Here is a 16,673-nt window from a genome sequence, read left to right as displayed (position 1 = left end):
CACTTACTTTCTTGAATAAAACGTGGTTACATTTTTTTCTGTGTAATTCCATCTACAGATAAGCCTGGGCCGCCAGCTGCATTCGATATCACAGATGTAACCAATGAGTCCTGTCTTCTAACATGGAACCCACCACGAGATGACGGTGGATCTAAGGTCACAAATTATGTTGTGGAGAGAAGAGCAACAGATAGTGAGGTGTGGCATAAGCTCTCCTCAACTGTCAAGGACACAAAATTTAAGGCAACCAAATTAACACCCAATAAAGAGTATGTCTTCAGAGTAGCTGCAGAAAACATGTATGGTGTTGGTGAGCCAGTTCAGGCCACCCCAATAATAGCCAAATATCCATTTGGTAAGTTTCTCAGTCAGTTGTGTCAAACTTGTATTTAGGTATCATATTGATATATGGGACATATAACTTGTTATATCATTATCCTATCTACAGATCCACCGGGACCACCAACTCGCCTAGAACCCTCAGATATCACTAAAGATGCCGTGACTCTCACATGGTGTGAGCCAGATGATGATGGTGGCAGCCCCATCACTGGATACTGGGTTGAAAGATTAGATCCTGATACTGATAAATGGGTTAGATGCAACAAGATGCCAGTAAAGGATACAACATACAGGTATGCCCAGAACTTCCATCAAGTGTTAAAACAGCAATATATTCAAATTTTCACTTTTTAGTATTCCCTATAATCATACATGATTATATATTACTATTTAATTTTAATAATATTTACTTATATTTTCTATTTTCATATAATTTCAGAAATGACAAAAATTCCATTCAAGAACACATTCCTCAATTAACTATAAAACAGTAACTTTCTGGACATTTCAAAGTGGTCCTCCACTATGATTATTATTATAGATAACATAATCAGATTGGTACACTTCTCCAAATCTAAATTGCATCACCGATAAAGGACAATTTAAATTTATATTATATGATTTTTTGTTGAATTTCCAAATTAGTTTCTCATAATTTAAATAAATTTGCCTCTTCTATGTAAAGTATAATTTACTGCTTCATATTGTTGCATATGCTCTTTTTCCTAATTCAGAGTGAAAGGTCTCACCAATAAGAAAAAATACAGATTCCGTGTGTTGGCTGAAAATCTGGCTGGACCTGGAAAGCCAAGCAGGTCAACTGAACCAATATTAATAAAGGATCCCATAGGTATTATTTATATACTTTTCCATGATTATTTTGAAGCTTTTAGTCACTTCTTTTTTATGAACCTAAATATTTGTTTTCATTGTTTGCAGATCCTCCATGGCCCCCTGGAAAACCAACTGTAAAAGATATAGGCAAAACATCATTACTCTTGAAGTGGACAAAGCCAGAACATGATGGAGGGGCAAAGATTGAGTCTTATGTCATTGAAATGCTAAAAACTGGAACAGAAGACTGGGTCAGAGTGGCTGAAGGAGTTCCAACCACTGAGCACTTGCTCAAGGGGCTCATGGAAGGGCAGGAATACTCTTTCCGAGTTAGAGCTGTGAACAAGGCTGGGGAAAGTGAACCCAGTGAACCCAGTGACCCTGTGCTTTGCCGGGAGAAACTCTGTAAGTCACTCTTAATGTCTGGGGGATATAAATTCTTCCAACATGTATCTGAAAACTACAATATGAGAAAATATGAAAAACTCATTATTACTATTTTCTTATTGCTATTTTATTTCCTAATAACTACCAAAATATTCAGTGAAGACTGGATATTGGACAATACAAAAAAAAAAACTGAAATTTCTCTCTCTTGTTCAGATCCTCCATCACCACCTCGTTGGCTTGAGGTTATTAATATCACAAAAAATACAGCAGACCTAAAATGGACAGTTCCTGAGAAAGATGGAGGGTCACCCATCACCAACTACATTGTGGAAAAGAGGGATGTCAGGCGAAAAGGCTGGCAAACAGTGGACACCACTGTCAAGGACACCAAGTGCACAGTAACTCCGTTGACTGAGGGTTCTTTATATGTGTTCCGAGTTGCTGCAGAAAATGCTATAGGACAAAGTGACTACACTGAAATTGAGGATTCCGTCTTGGCCAAAGACACCTTCAGTATGCTCTTCAACATATTCTTTGTAACATTTGTAGTAGATTATTACTTTTCCCTCTGGCTTTTCTAATCAGTGAATATTGTTTTGCTTTCAGCTACTCCTGGACCACCCTACGCCCTAACAGTGGTTGATGTGACAAAGCGACATGTTGACCTAAAGTGGGAGCCACCTAAAAATGATGGTGGAAGACCAATACAGAGGTAGAAATTGAATTAATTTATAAAATATAACTTATATTTGGTTGAAAGTTCTCTTTATAAAAACTGAGAATTAAATCCAGGTGTGCGTATAGCTGAGCTATAGCCATATCCCTTTTTTATTTTGAGCCAGTCTCACTAAATTGCCCCGGCTGGCCTCAAATTTACAATCCTCCTGCCTCAGCCTCTACCATACCCAGCTTGGCTGAAAATTCTTAACATTTTCTTTTTTCCCCATTAATGCTAATGAAGCACTTTCTTGTTTCAATAGATATATCATTGAGAAGAAAGAAAAATTAGGTACCCGTTGGGTGAAAGCTGGAAAGACCTCAGGACCTGACTGTAACTTCAGAGTGACCGATGTCATTGAAGGGACAGAGGTCCAGTTTCAGGTTCGGGCAGAAAATGAAGCTGGAGTTGGTCACCCAAGTGAACCCACAGAAATCCTGTCAATTGAAGATCCAACAAGTAAGTGGTGCTGATCATACAAAGGATATCCTCTAGAACTTGATGATAAGACTGTTTATGTGATTGTTTCATTCCTTTCTCAGGTCCTCCCTCACCTCCCCTTGACCTACACGTGACTGACGCTGGCAGAAAACACATTGCCATTGCTTGGAAGCCTCCAGAGAAAAATGGCGGAAGTCCTATTATAGGATACCATGTTGAAATGTGTCCAGTAGGCACTGAGAAATGGATGCGAGTTAATTCTCGCCCAATAAAAGACCTGAAATTCAAGGTTGAAGAGGGTATTGTTCCTGACAAAGAGTATGTTCTAAGAGTGAGAGCCGTCAATGCTGTTGGTGTCAGTGAGCCTTCTGAAATCTCCGAAAATGTGGTTGCCAAAGACCCAGACTGTAAGAACCCTTGTCTTTTACAATTAATAAGATAGTCTTTATTCATGCATTGCTTTTTTGACAGACATTTTACCCCTTCTTTTGGATTATATCTTATAGGCAAGCCCACGATTGATCTGGAGACTCATGACATTGTTGTTATTGAAGGTGAAAAGTTAAGCATTCCTGTTCCCTTCAGAGCCGTCCCAGTTCCAACTGTTAGCTGGCATAAAGATGGCAAAGAAGTTAAAGCTAGTGATAGATTAACAATGAAGAATGATCATATCTCCGCACACCTTGAAGTTCCCAAGAGTGTCCATGCAGATGCTGGAGTTTATACTATTACATTGGAGAATAAGCTTGGCTCGGCAACTGCCTCAATCAATGTCAAAGTCATAGGTAATCATTCCTTAATGAAATAAACACTAGATTTTCTTCATATGTTGGGGACATTAGTTGTTTGCAGTATTAGTATAAATGGCTTCATGAACTGGTCAAATTTGTAAACTAAACAACCCTTCAGATTATTTATTTCCATGTGAGAAGTTAAGCAATTCTTAACAGATAAAATTGCTAAACTCTTATTAGTTTATTTTATTCCTGTTTTAGTTATTTGCATGTGAAATAATAATTTAGAGATACAGCATACCCAAACAATGTTTAAATGACCAATATTTATTTCTTATATATAAATTCACATTTTTCCATAGTATTTTCTTTCAGGGTTAGTAATATTTTCTGCCCTCCATTGCACCCCTGATAATGTTTGGAAATTTGTAGGGCCATTCTTGCTCTGTACAAAGACTTAGGGGCTACTACTGACATTTGGTAGTTGAGGGTCAAGGATGCTAACGTCCTGCAATATGAAGGACACTATAGCACATGAAAGATTAACCAACTCACAATAGCTCCACCTAGAGAAAGTTCACTATGAAAATTATGATTTTTCAGGATTACAATAATAATTATCAATTGCATTTGTAACAGGCCTACCTGGTCCATGCAAAGATATTAAAGCAAGTGATGTGACCAAGAGTTCTTGTAAGTTAACCTGGGAGCCTCCAGAATATGATGGTGGAAGCCCAATTCTTCATTATGTGCTGGAACGCAGAGAAGCTGGGAGGAGGACGTATATACCAGTCATGTCTGGTGAGAACAAACTATCTTGGACTGTAAAGGATCTCATACCAAATGGTGAATACTTCTTCCGTGTTAAAGCAGTCAATAAGATTGGTGGAGGCGAATATATTGAACTGAAAAATCCAGTAATTGCTCAAGATCCAAAGCGTAAGTTTAAGCATAGATATAAAATGCCTAGTAATTCAGATGCAAGTTTTCTTTTTGTTTGAAGAAGATGGTTTTCCCAAGGTTAACATTTTTTCTTGTTTTTCAGAACCTCCTGATCCACCAGTAGATGTTGAAGTTCATAATCCTACAGCTAAGGCAATGACTATTACATGGAAGCCACCTTTGTATGATGGAGGAAGCAAGATAATGGGCTACATCATAGAGAAGATTGCTAAGGGCGAAGACAGGTGGAAGAGATGCAATGAACACCTGGTTCCAGTCCTGACCTACACAGCAAAAGGACTTGAAGAGGGAAAGGAGTACCAATTCCGTGTGCGAGCAGAGAATGCTGCTGGTATTGGTGAACCTTCTCGGGCCACTCCTCCCACCAAAGCTGTAGATCCTATTGGTAAGTTTTGTTTAATGGAGTTGCTACGTTCCCATTATGAAATAAATGAGAATAATGTTTTGTCAGATATTTTAACCAGAATTTTTAAAAATCATTTTTAATAATTACAGATGCCCCAAAAGTCATTCTGAGAACAAGCCTAGAAGTGAAGCGAGGTGATGAAATAGCTCTTGATGCAACCATTTCTGGCTCACCATACCCAACTATTACATGGATAAAGGATGAAAATGTCATTATACCAGAGGAAATTAAGAAGCGACCAGCACCTCTGGTTAGGAAGAAGAAGGGTGAAGTTCAAGAAGAAGAACCATTTGTCCTGTCTCTGACAGAGCGTTTGAGCATCAACAATAGCAAACAAGGAGAATCTCAGCTCCGTGTCCGAGATTCTCTCCGACCTGATCATGGCCTGTATATGATCAAAGTTGAAAATGACCATGGTATTGCAAAAGCTCCGTGCACTGTCAGTGTGTTAGGTAAATGGTTAAAACTATACTTTCAGCTGGGAAAAGGTTACATAAAAGTTTTTATAAAACATAAAAAGTAGTTGGGTGGGGTAGTTAGAAGAAGTGGGAAATAGCTTCAACAAATAATCCTGTCACATTTTATTTCCTACCACATTAAAAAAAATCAACTGACCTTGTCATTCATTATATAATGGGATACAAAGATAGACAGATGTGGGAAAATCAGAATTTATGTCAAAGAAGCATACTGACATTTACATGTTCCATAGCAAACCTCTGCTATACAAATTTTTAACTACTGTTATCTTTTGAAATATTAGATACACCAGGACCACCAATCAACTTTGTATTTGAAGATATTAGAAAGAACTCAGTCCTCTGTAAATGGGAACCACCCCTTGATGATGGTGGCAGTGAAATCATAAACTACACTTTGGAAAAGAAAGACAAGACAAAACCTGACTCAGAATGGATTGTTATCACTTCAACACTTAGACACTGCAAATATGCAGTAACAAAACTCATTGAAGGAAAAGAGTACCTCTTCCGTGTAAGAGCTGAAAACAGGTTTGGGCCGGGACCACCATGTGTTTCAAAGCCACTTTTAGCTAAAGATCCATTTGGTAAGGTTCCTTTAGCATCTAAAGTTTGTGTGTGTGTGTGTGTGTGTGTGTGTGTGTGTGTGTGTGGTGTGTGTTTTGTCATATACTTTGTTATATATATTATCTCAGTTCATAAAGTTCAATTTTTGTGTCACATTTGGGAATTTGATTTTTTTTTTCTCAGAACCACCCGATGCACCTGATAAACCCATTGTGGAAGATGTTACCAGCAACAGTATGCTAGTGAAATGGAATGAACCAAAAGATAATGGAAGTCCCATCTTGGGTTACTGGCTTGAGAAACGTGAAGTTAACAGTACACATTGGTCTCGTGTCAACAAAAACCTGCTGAGTTCCTTGAAAGCCAATGTCGATGGTTTATTAGAAGGACTCACCTATGTCTTCAGAGTATGTGCAGAAAATGCAGCTGGACCTGGAAAGTTCAGTCCACCGTCAGATCCCAAAACAGCACGTGATCCAATCTGTAAGTAATTCCCCAGGAATAAAGTGAGGGAGAGTAAGCTACTATATATTTAAAAACCATCAGTGAGTCTGATGTGTACCTGCATCCATTCTAGCTCCACCTGGGCCACCGATCCCAAGAGTTGCTGACACAAGCTCTACAACTATTGACCTGGAGTGGGAACCCCCAGCTTTCAATGGTGGTGGGGAAATTATTGGCTACTTCGTCGATAAGCAGTTGGTTGGCACCAATGAGTGGTCACGCTGCACAGAGAAGATGATCAAAGGCCGTCAATACACTGTCAAGGAAATCCGAGAGGGTGCTGATTACAAACTTCGTGTGAGTGCTGTCAATGCTGCAGGTGAAGGACCACCTGGAGAAACAGGGCCTGTTACAGTGGCTGAACCACAAGGTACTTACGTTATTTGAATAAAATGATGGATATTTTCCCAAGATGGGACTATTTTTTTTTTGTCTTTATAAGACTCATGTATGACTCCTTTCTTTCGACAGAACCTCCAACCGTGGAACTGGATGTTTCTGTCAAGGGTGGAATACAAATCATGGCAGGGAAGACTCTCAGAATTCCAGCTGTGGTGACTGGCCGTCCGGTTCCTACAAAAGTATGGACCAAAGAAGAAGGAGAGCTGGATAAAGACCGTGTTGTAATAGAGAATGTTGGAACCAAATCTGAACTAATTATCAAGAACGCTTTAAGAAAAGATCATGGCAGATACATAATTACAGCTACTAATAACTGTGGCTCCAAATTTGCAGCGGCTCGGGTGGAAGTTTTTGGTAAGGAACTCTGCATGGATTTTCTTTTCGATTCTTCCAAGTGGTACTGACTTATTACATTAATTTTGTTGCTTTATTTTTCAGATGTCCCTGGTCCAGTTCTTGACTTAAAACCTGTTGTAACAAACAGAAAGATGTGTCTTCTTAACTGGTCTGATCCAGCAGATGATGGAGGAAGTGAAATCACAGGCTTTATAATTGAAAGAAAGGATGCCAAAATGCATACTTGGAGACAACCAATAGAGACTGAGAGATCTAAATGTGACATCACAGGTCTCCTTGAGGGACAAGAATATATGTTTCGTGTTATTGCGAAGAACAAGTTTGGCTGTGGCCCCCCTGTTGAAATAGGACCAATTCTTGCAGTTGATCCACTAGGTAAAACAAGTTTTTCACTTGTATAAAATACTACTTTACTTCTAGTTTTATCATTTATTTATTGAGCTTTATCCTTTCAGACTCCCAATAGTCTCAAGACCTACAGCTAGAGAGTAATCAAAACAAATAGCTGGAGTAAATCAAATAATTACCAGCAACTTAAAGAAACCATATTTGCTATAATTCCAAAGTAATTTTTGGTTGCAAGTATATTAACCATGCATAATTTATGTGCTGAAAAATTTGGATCTACTGGGGCTAGTAATAATTTAGAAGTATTAAATCTTTCCAGTAGAATACACTGGAGTTTGGTTAAACTAATAATATAGTAGTTAGAGTTTACTGCTTTTCCAAAAGATAAAATACCTTATGATAAATGCCTTAACCTTGCCCAACCATCCAGAAGTCCCCATATTGGATAGATAGGGAACCCCAAACCAGAGAGAACCACCAAAGGTTAGGAAAACAATCAGAGGAAATCTTCTCTTGAACCTTACAATTGCATGTGCCTGGTAATGCACACTGACACCTCATTTAAGACCTATTCCTCAAGTGACAAAAGGAATGATTTCTCTGCCACCATCCCCTGGAAAAATATAAATTATATCCTACACCACTGTTAAAGCTCATCTTAAAAAGTACATTGATCTTAAATTATGCCAGAAACATTAGAACAGTGCTGGGATTCCACTGCTTCTAGTTACAGTAACCTCAGCTAACATGGATTGGGTCTAGTTTCGCCATTCAGTGCTTACTCTTGGTTCTGGCCTTGAAGACACAAAACCATAGCAGCATTACATACATTGTATTGTATTTAAACCTACACTTGAGGCAACATGATTCACAGAATGTTCAGTAGCCATATCTCGCTGTCTGCTAACATAAGACGAAACGCTTTGCTCTCAGTTGGCCATTCAAAGCAAAAGCAGACCTATTTTACTAGTTCATTAAGATTAGACGCTTTCCCAGTGACAGACGTAAACAATCTAAACTACTAAATATAAATCATATGTGCACCTTGATTTCTTTTTAATAAAACTCAATGGAAATCTTGCTAAAAAAATTCTGTAAGAATGGCTATATTTTGGTAGCTGACACATTTTGAGAAGGATTTTAAATATGGATATAAGATAATGCCAAACAGAAACCTATTTTGCACATAAAGTGAAATATTATTTCCTGTATGCATATCTCCTCTCATGCTTATCATTTAACTTGCCTCTGGTTAAAGGTCCTCCAACATCTCCTGAAAGGCTGACATATACAGAAAGGACCAAGTCCACCATCACCCTTGACTGGAAAGAGCCCCGCAGCGACGGTGGCAGTCCCATCCAAGGATACATCATTGAGAAACGGCGTCACGACAAACCTGACTTTGAAAGAGTTAACAAGCGCCTCTGCCCAACCACATCTTTTCTGGTTGAAAATCTTGATGAACACCAAATGTATGAGTTCCGTGTCAAAGCCGTCAATGCAATCGGTGAAAGTGAACCATCTCTGCCTCTTAATGTCGTCATACAAGATGATGAAGGTGTGGATTCTGAACCTAAATCTTTTAATGCTCTTTAGAGTGCTGCCCTTCTCCTGTAAGTTGAGAAAGCATCCTTTTAACTTTTCTGCTTTTCCCTTTCTTTCCCTTCTCTTTGTAGTGCCTCCAAATATTAAGTTGCGTCTGACTGTTCGAGGAGACACTATCAAAGTTAAGGCAGGGGAGCCTGTTAACATCCCTGCTGATGTGACAGGCCTTCCAATGCCTAAGATTGAGTGGTCCAAGAATGAAACTGTGATTGAGAAACCCACTGATGCACTTCAAATAACCAAGGAAGAAGTATCCCGAAGTGAGGCAAAGACTGAGCTTATCATTCCCAAAGCTGTCCGGGAGGACAAAGGCACTTACACCATTACTGCTTCCAATCGCCTTGGCTCAGTGTTCCGAAATGTCCACGTTGAAGTGTATGGTAAGTGACTTGCTTCCTTGTGGGAAAAAAAAAAATCCACTGCCAGTTGAAGAATTGTATTCTCAAGCTCCTGTCGTTTTCCTTCCAGACCGCCCATCCCCACCAAGAAATCTTGCTGTCACTGATATTAAAGCTGAATCTTGCTACTTGACATGGGATGCCCCTCTAGATAATGGTGGCAGCGAAATTACCCATTATGTTATTGACAAACGTGATGCAAGTAGGAAAAAGAGTGAATGGGAGGAAGTCACCAACACAGCTGTAGAGAGAAGATATGGGGTAAATGTTTCTATGTATTTTCTCACATACTTAAAGGCACATGGTTTTGAGTTAATACCATTTTCATATAACCTTGAAATCTAATGGTTAAACTCAAAACCACACACAAGAAGCTATTCATTATTGTAGTGTTTAGTACCATGCACATAAGGTTACTTAGCAAATACCATGTGATATGCAGATACTCATTTACTTGAAAGATCTGCTGAGGTAAAATAAATTTACATATTCTTATTATAAATGGGTTTTCTCCTTTTCTGTCTTCCCCCATATTTTAAGTCTATATATTTATTTCTCATGATAGTAATCCCTCCCGAAATAAGTTTGAGTTTTGAGAAGAGTGAAAAATCAATGGAAGCATATTCTTTTTAAGACATTTCTATTTGTCTCATTTCTAGGTCTGGAAACTTATCCCCAATGGACAGTATGAGTTCCGAGTTAGAGCAGTGAATAAATATGGAACCAGTGATGAATGCAAATCAGATAAAGTGGTCATTCAAGATCCTTATCGCCTTCCTGGGCCTCCAGGAAAACCAAAGGTCCTAGAGCGCACCAAAGGGTCAATGCTAGTGAGTTGGACACCTCCTTTGGACAATGGAGGCTCTCCAATTACTGGCTACTGGTTGGAGAAGAGAGAGGAAGGAGGCGCCTACTGGTCACGTGTTAGCCGAGCACCAGTAACCAAAGTGGGATTGAAGGGCGTAGAATTTAATGTTCCCCGTTTGATTGAAGGTGTTAAATACCAGTTCAGAGCCATGGCAATAAATGCTGCAGGAATTGGCCCTCCCAGTGAACCATCAGATCCAGCTCTTGCTGGAGATCCCATATGTAAGTAGGCTTTCTTTCTGGAAATCATTTGTGAAGGGAAAATTTACTAAATAGATAATTCTGCTCTTAAATTTTTTTTTCTGTGTCAAGCTATTATTCATATTTATATAGAGTCATAAATACTCACATAAAATTATAATTTTTTAACTCTTGGATTAAACTCATATTTTATGAGGAATCACAGTCATAAACACCTGGATGGACTATAAGCTCCTCTCTGCTCTCATACTTAAAATAAACTTTCTCATTAGACTATGGAAATCATTTCTCCCACTTAAGACACCCTCTTGCAGGAATGCAACAAAAATTTAAATGTCATTAGCTTTTCAATAATATTTACTGAGCATAGATAACAAATTTTCAAGCACATTCTGTGAGATCAAATAAAAGAGGAAAATTCTAAAAGATCTATGATAAGATTCATTCAAAAATTAAAACTCTATGTCCTGAATAGTTAATTCTATTTGTGATATATCTGATTGGATATTCTGTAGAAAAAAGTCAACTGTTATTTTAAAACACTTTAAATATCCTTAACTGGTATATGGAGAATACAAATAATGAGGTGTATATATATATATATTATGAGGTATATATATTATATATACATAATGAGATATTCATTTAGCAAACTAGTATTTACTGAATATGGGGTCTGTTCACCAGAGGGGGAAGAGTTATGATTAAAATGACAAATAGAGTAAAATAATTTCTGCAACTGTAAAACACTGTCAGAAATGTAAAGGGCTATTATGCGATTATTGCAGATATTGATCCTGACTCTAAATAGCAGTAAGATTAGCTTTTTGTTCAAAGATTTACCAGCTAGTGATGAAATCATTTAAAATTTTTTATACTTTGGTAAGTAAAATATGTTTTCAGTGAAAATACTATAGAACCTCTTCAAGGGTTTCTCAAAAGTAATCTAACTTTTCACCAATCATGTGTAAACAGACTATAGAGTATCTAGATATCATAAGTAGTCTTTCTTTTACAGTTATTTGATTTTTCTATCTTTGTATTAATGCTAGAGGCAAATAGGTTGTTTCCCATATTTATTATTCCCTTTTAGCATTTCTATTTTAATAGATTAAAAATAATATATAATCTTGTATAGCAAAGGATCCATACAGTATAAAAATATAGCATTACATTAATTTGATATGGCTTCTGGTTTATTTTGTTTTCTTATTAGACCCACCTGGGCCACCTTCTTGCCCAGAGGTTAAAGATAAAACAAAGTCAAGCATCTCACTGGCATGGAAACCGCCAGCCAAAGATGGCGGCAGTCCAATCAAAGGATACATTGTAGAAATGCAAGAAGAAGGTACTACTGACTGGAAGAGAGTCAATGAACCAGACAAACTTCTTACTACCTGCGAATGTGTGGTCCCCAATCTGAAAGAACTCAGGAAGTACAGGTTCAGAGTGAAAGCTGTCAATGAAGCTGGTGAATCTGAACCAAGTGACACAACTGGAGAGATTGCGGCCACCGATATTCAAGGTACTAGTCCTTATTCAGTATGTGCATTCATTTCTTGGTCTTATTATGAAATTGATTAATCTACTGAGGATAGGTCAATTACTTTGTAGGAATATCAGCTAAATCCTATTGTATTATTCATGGCATTACAGAGGTACCAGAGGTTTTCATTGACATTGGAGCACAAGACTGTCTGGTTTGTAAAGCTGGCTCACAGATTAGAATCCCTGCTGTTATCAAAGGACGCCCAACACCAAAATCATCTTGGGAGTTTGACGGGAAGGCCAAGAAGGCCATGAAGGTAAGAAAATTAAATTTTTTCTGAGTGTCTCACTGAATCTCTGGAAGGAGTATTTATACTACAACTGTTTTCTTTTCTAATAGGATGGAGTTCATGATATACCTGAAGATGCACAGGTAAAACTAATAATAATAATTGAAATAACTTACAATATGGTTGATTTCTGTACTGCTATTATTTCATTCAATGTATGAATACTGCTTCCTTTGTCCAGTTGGAGACTGCTGAAAACTCATCAGTAATCATCATCCCAGAGTGTAAACGTTCTCATTCAGGCAAATACAGCATCACAGCCAAGAACAAAGCAGGACAGAAGACTGCAAGTTGCAGAGTTAAAGTCATGGGTAAGAAAAACTTTAAAAGTTACTATGGAATAAGAACAAATTACTCTTAAGCATCTAAGGAACTCTGTCTACATTATGATTTGTCTTCAACAGATGTACCAGGTCCACCCAAAGATTTGAAAGTCAGTGACATCACAAGGGGTAGCTGCAGACTTTCATGGAAGATGCCAGATGATGATGGGGGTGACAGGATCAAAGGCTATGTCATTGAGAAAAAGACTATTGATGGAAAGGCTTGGACTAAAGTCAATCCAAACTGTGGAAGCACCTCATTTGTGGTACCTGACCTCATTTCTGAACAGCAATATTTCTTCCGTGTGAGAGCAGAAAACCGTTTTGGTATTGGCCCACCTGTAGAAACCATTCAGAGGACCACTGCCAGAGATCCAATATGTGAGTTCTAAAATATAAGTCTGAAATATTTTCTCAAAATTGAACTGTATTGTTATAAACAATGCTTAATGCCTCCTTTAACTATTTTTACAGATCCTCCTGATCCCCCTATTAAACTCAAAATCGGCCTCATAACAAAGAACACAGTACATCTCTCATGGAAACCTCCAAAGAATGATGGGGGTTCCCCTGTTACCCACTATATTGTTGAGTGCCTTGCATGGGACCCTACTGGGAAAAAGAAGGAAGCATGGAGACAGTGCAATAAGCGCGATGTGGAAGAATTGGAATTCACCGTTGAAGATCTCATAGAGGGTGGAGAATATGAATTCAGAGTCAAAGCTGTCAATGCTGCAGGAGTCAGCAAACCTTCCGCCACTGTTGGCCCCGTGACTGTCAAAGACCAGACATGTAAGTACCAACACACTGACAAAGAATTCCCTCTTTATAGCTGCCTTCCTAGGCATTTAATACTAGCCCTGAATAAATAGAGATAGGATATCAGAACATGAGGAAGTTCCTGTGGGCTGTGTGCAGACATGGGCAAATTCCTCAATTACCTATCCCTCAACCTCAACAGAATTACATTCTCCTATCATGAAAGGAGATGAGGTTTGTAATTTTCTTACTGTAACTTTCTCCACAGCAAGCTGTTTTGTCAGAAGTCAAGGCAGTTCTGCAGCATGCTCCTCCAAAGGGTCAGAAAGCAACCAGTCATGTGCTTGGCAACTGCTGCCATGCATTTCTCCTCACAATCAAGTTTCTTTTTCTCTACTTGAGGAAAAGAAGTATCTGTTTAAAAAGATAAAATATACATACATATATAGTAATACTGCTCTCTCTGATTACTGTTACCATCACTACTGTCGTGCATTTGTTCAATCCTCTTTTCAAAACTGAAGGCTGTAGTTCCTACCTTCTTTCACTAAAGTTGTGGAAAATGGAAAATTCCTTTGCCTCTACTAGCATTTACCATTCTTATAAGGGGAAGTCACCTCAAAGTAAACATTGTGAATTCTTCATAACTTCACATGAATATTAAAGAAATCATTGTGACAGGACTCCCAAGCCTAAGCTACTACAGCTTCACTCCTCCCTGCCCTTTTATCAGAATATGCTCATGCAAAAAAAGAGAGACAATAGCTGAGAAGTCTAGCCACATGTAGATCCAATAAACGATATATACCTTTTCTCCCAACTAGTTTAACAGTGTTAAAAAACAGACCCACTCTTATATTGGCCTGGGATATAAGTCTGCCTATAGTAGGTACAAACACCTTTATCATTCCTGTAAATTGTACTTTCTGTCCTTCAACACTTTTTACTCCTAATGATAACTTATTTTTTAAAAATTTTAATAACCTAGGCCCACCATCGATTGAGCTAAAAGAATTCATGGAGGTTGAAGAAGGAACTGATGTTAGCATAGTGGCCAAAATCAAAGGGGTGCCATTCCCAACACTCACCTGGTTTAAAGCTCCTCCAAAGAAGCCTGATAACAAAGAACCTGTTGTCTATGACACCCATGTCAACAAACTGGTGGTGGATGATACCTGCACTTTAGTTATTCCACAGTCTCGCAGGAGTGACACTGGCTTATACACCATCACAGCTGTAAATAACCTGGGAACAGCATCGAAGGAGATGAGACTGAATGTCCTCGGTAAAGATTGCATGGTTTGGTTAAAACTACCTGTTTTTACATCCATAAGTAGGTTCAGGCTTTAAAAATCACTCTAATAAAATACTCCTTCTTTAAATCATTTTAGGTCGCCCTGGCCCTCCAATAGGACCCATAAAGTTTGAATCAATTTCAGCAGATCAAATGACATTATCTTGGCTTCCACCTAAAGATGATGGTGGGTCTAAGATTACAAACTATGTAATTGAGAAAAGAGAAGCTAACAGGAAGACATGGGTACGTGTTTCTAGTGAACCCAAGGAGTGCATGTACACAATTCCCAAATTGTTGGAAGGTCATGAATATGTATTCCGAATCATGGCCCAGAATAAATACGGCATTGGAGAACCACTTGACAGTGAACCTGAAACAGCACGAAACCTCTTCTGTAAGTCAGCTCCCATTTCATACCAAAGCCATTCTTATTTATGTTGTTTATAATTTCTTGTAGATTAATGTGTTGTTTTCCCCACAGCTGTCCCTGGGGCACCAGATAAACCAACAGTTAGCAGTGTGACTCGTAACTCCATGACTGTCAACTGGGAAGAGCCAGAATACGACGGAGGCTCTCCCGTAACAGGATACTGGCTAGAAATGAAAGACACCACTTCAAAGAGATGGAAGAGGGTGAACCGAGACCCTATCAAAGCCATGACTTTGGGTGTTTCTTACAAAGTGACTGGTCTTATTGAAGGGTCTGACTATCAGTTCCGAGTATATGCAATCAATGCTGCTGGGGTGGGTCCAGCAAGTCTGCCATCAGATCCAGTGACTGCCAGAGATCCAGTTGGTAAGCTTTGCAGCCATTCTTTTTTTTTTTTTTTTTTTTTTTTTTTTTAAATTTATCTTCCAAATGTGCAATGGAAAAGTCAAGAATGCTAATTTATACTGGTTTGTTTCAGCTCCTCCTGGCCCTCCATTTCCCAAGGTGACAGATTGGACTAAATCATCTGTGGACCTAGAATGGTCTCCCCCATTAAAAGATGGTGGCTCCAAAATTACTGGATATATTGTTGAATATAAGGAAGAGGGAAAAGAAGAATGGGAAAAGGTAGCTAAAACTTGGCTTAAAAAAAACATATTATGAATGAACTAAAAATGGAGTATTCTCACTCCCATTAGCTTCTATCTATACTTTTGGTTTAAGAAATCAGAAAAATAACATAACTATGATGAAAATATATGTTATTGTCAAAAACGTAATCAGATTAGGTGTAGGGAGACTACTCTACCACTAAGCTACATCCCCAGCCCCATTTGATAATATTTTTAAAACTGGTTATATTATAGAAAGTTATTAAAGCAACAAGCTACAAAGAACTAATTGTAAAATGTTTATAATTTTCCCCCAGGCCAAAGATAAAGAAGTGAGAGGAACAAAACTTGTCGTGACAGGGTTAAAAGAAGGGGCTTTCTACAAATTTAGAGTTAGAGCAATTAACGTTGCTGGCATTGGAGAACCTGGAGAAGTCACAGATATCATTGAGATGAAAGACAGAATTGGTAATTATCCACGCTTCTATTATTTCTTCAATATGTATTATGTTTCAGATTGAAAGTGGAAATCACATTTAAATTTTTCAATTATTTCCCAGTTTCACCTGACCTTCAGCTGGATGCCAGTGTCAGGGATAGAATTGTGGTCCATGCTGGAGGGGTGATCAGAATCATTGCTTATGTGTCTGGGAAGCCTCCTCCAACTGTCACTTGGAGCATGAACGAAAGAGCCTTACCTCAAGAAGCCAACATTGAGACCACAGCCATTAGCTCATCCATGGTCATCAAGAATTGCCAGAGGAGCCATCAAGGTGTCTATTCTCTTCTTGCCAAAAATGCAGGGGGAGAAAGAAAGAAGACAATTATTGTTGATGTATTAGGTAAGTACTTTCACTTT

The 16,673-nt window shown here is 38.3% G+C and overlaps 1 protein-coding gene across 1 annotated transcript in view; it reads left to right on the top strand.

Moving 5' to 3' along the window:
* Ttn (titin) overlaps nt 1-16,673 on the top strand; it is a 265,315-nt gene that overhangs the window by 179,178 nt on the left and 69,464 nt on the right. Inside the window, 33 exon segments of the mRNA XM_047544703.1 lie at nt 59-355; nt 449-635; nt 1,077-1,192; nt 1,282-1,581; nt 1,780-2,079; nt 2,173-2,278; nt 2,547-2,743; nt 2,827-3,132; nt 3,232-3,510; nt 4,099-4,398; nt 4,505-4,807; nt 4,918-5,280; nt 5,592-5,894; nt 6,058-6,357; nt 6,452-6,748; nt 6,850-7,134; nt 7,219-7,512; nt 8,744-9,043; nt 9,162-9,470; nt 9,559-9,749; nt 10,148-10,577; nt 11,773-12,081; nt 12,213-12,361; nt 12,445-12,477; nt 12,576-12,705; nt 12,799-13,098; nt 13,192-13,509; nt 14,465-14,761; nt 14,868-15,167; nt 15,255-15,569; nt 15,682-15,830; nt 16,132-16,282; nt 16,375-16,656. Of these exon segments, the coding sequence (XP_047400659.1) occupies nt 59-355; nt 449-635; nt 1,077-1,192; nt 1,282-1,581; nt 1,780-2,079; nt 2,173-2,278; nt 2,547-2,743; nt 2,827-3,132; nt 3,232-3,510; nt 4,099-4,398; nt 4,505-4,807; nt 4,918-5,280; nt 5,592-5,894; nt 6,058-6,357; nt 6,452-6,748; nt 6,850-7,134; nt 7,219-7,512; nt 8,744-9,043; nt 9,162-9,470; nt 9,559-9,749; nt 10,148-10,577; nt 11,773-12,081; nt 12,213-12,361; nt 12,445-12,477; nt 12,576-12,705; nt 12,799-13,098; nt 13,192-13,509; nt 14,465-14,761; nt 14,868-15,167; nt 15,255-15,569; nt 15,682-15,830; nt 16,132-16,282; nt 16,375-16,656 (8,496 nt within the window).

The sequence above is a fragment of the Sciurus carolinensis genome, chromosome 3 (genome assembly GCF_902686445.1).
Source record: "Sciurus carolinensis chromosome 3, mSciCar1.2, whole genome shotgun sequence".
Taxonomy (NCBI): Eukaryota; Metazoa; Chordata; class Mammalia; order Rodentia; family Sciuridae; genus Sciurus; species Sciurus carolinensis.
The sequence above is the reverse complement of the archived record's forward strand: the minus strand, read 5'-3'. Positions and strand labels throughout refer to the sequence as shown.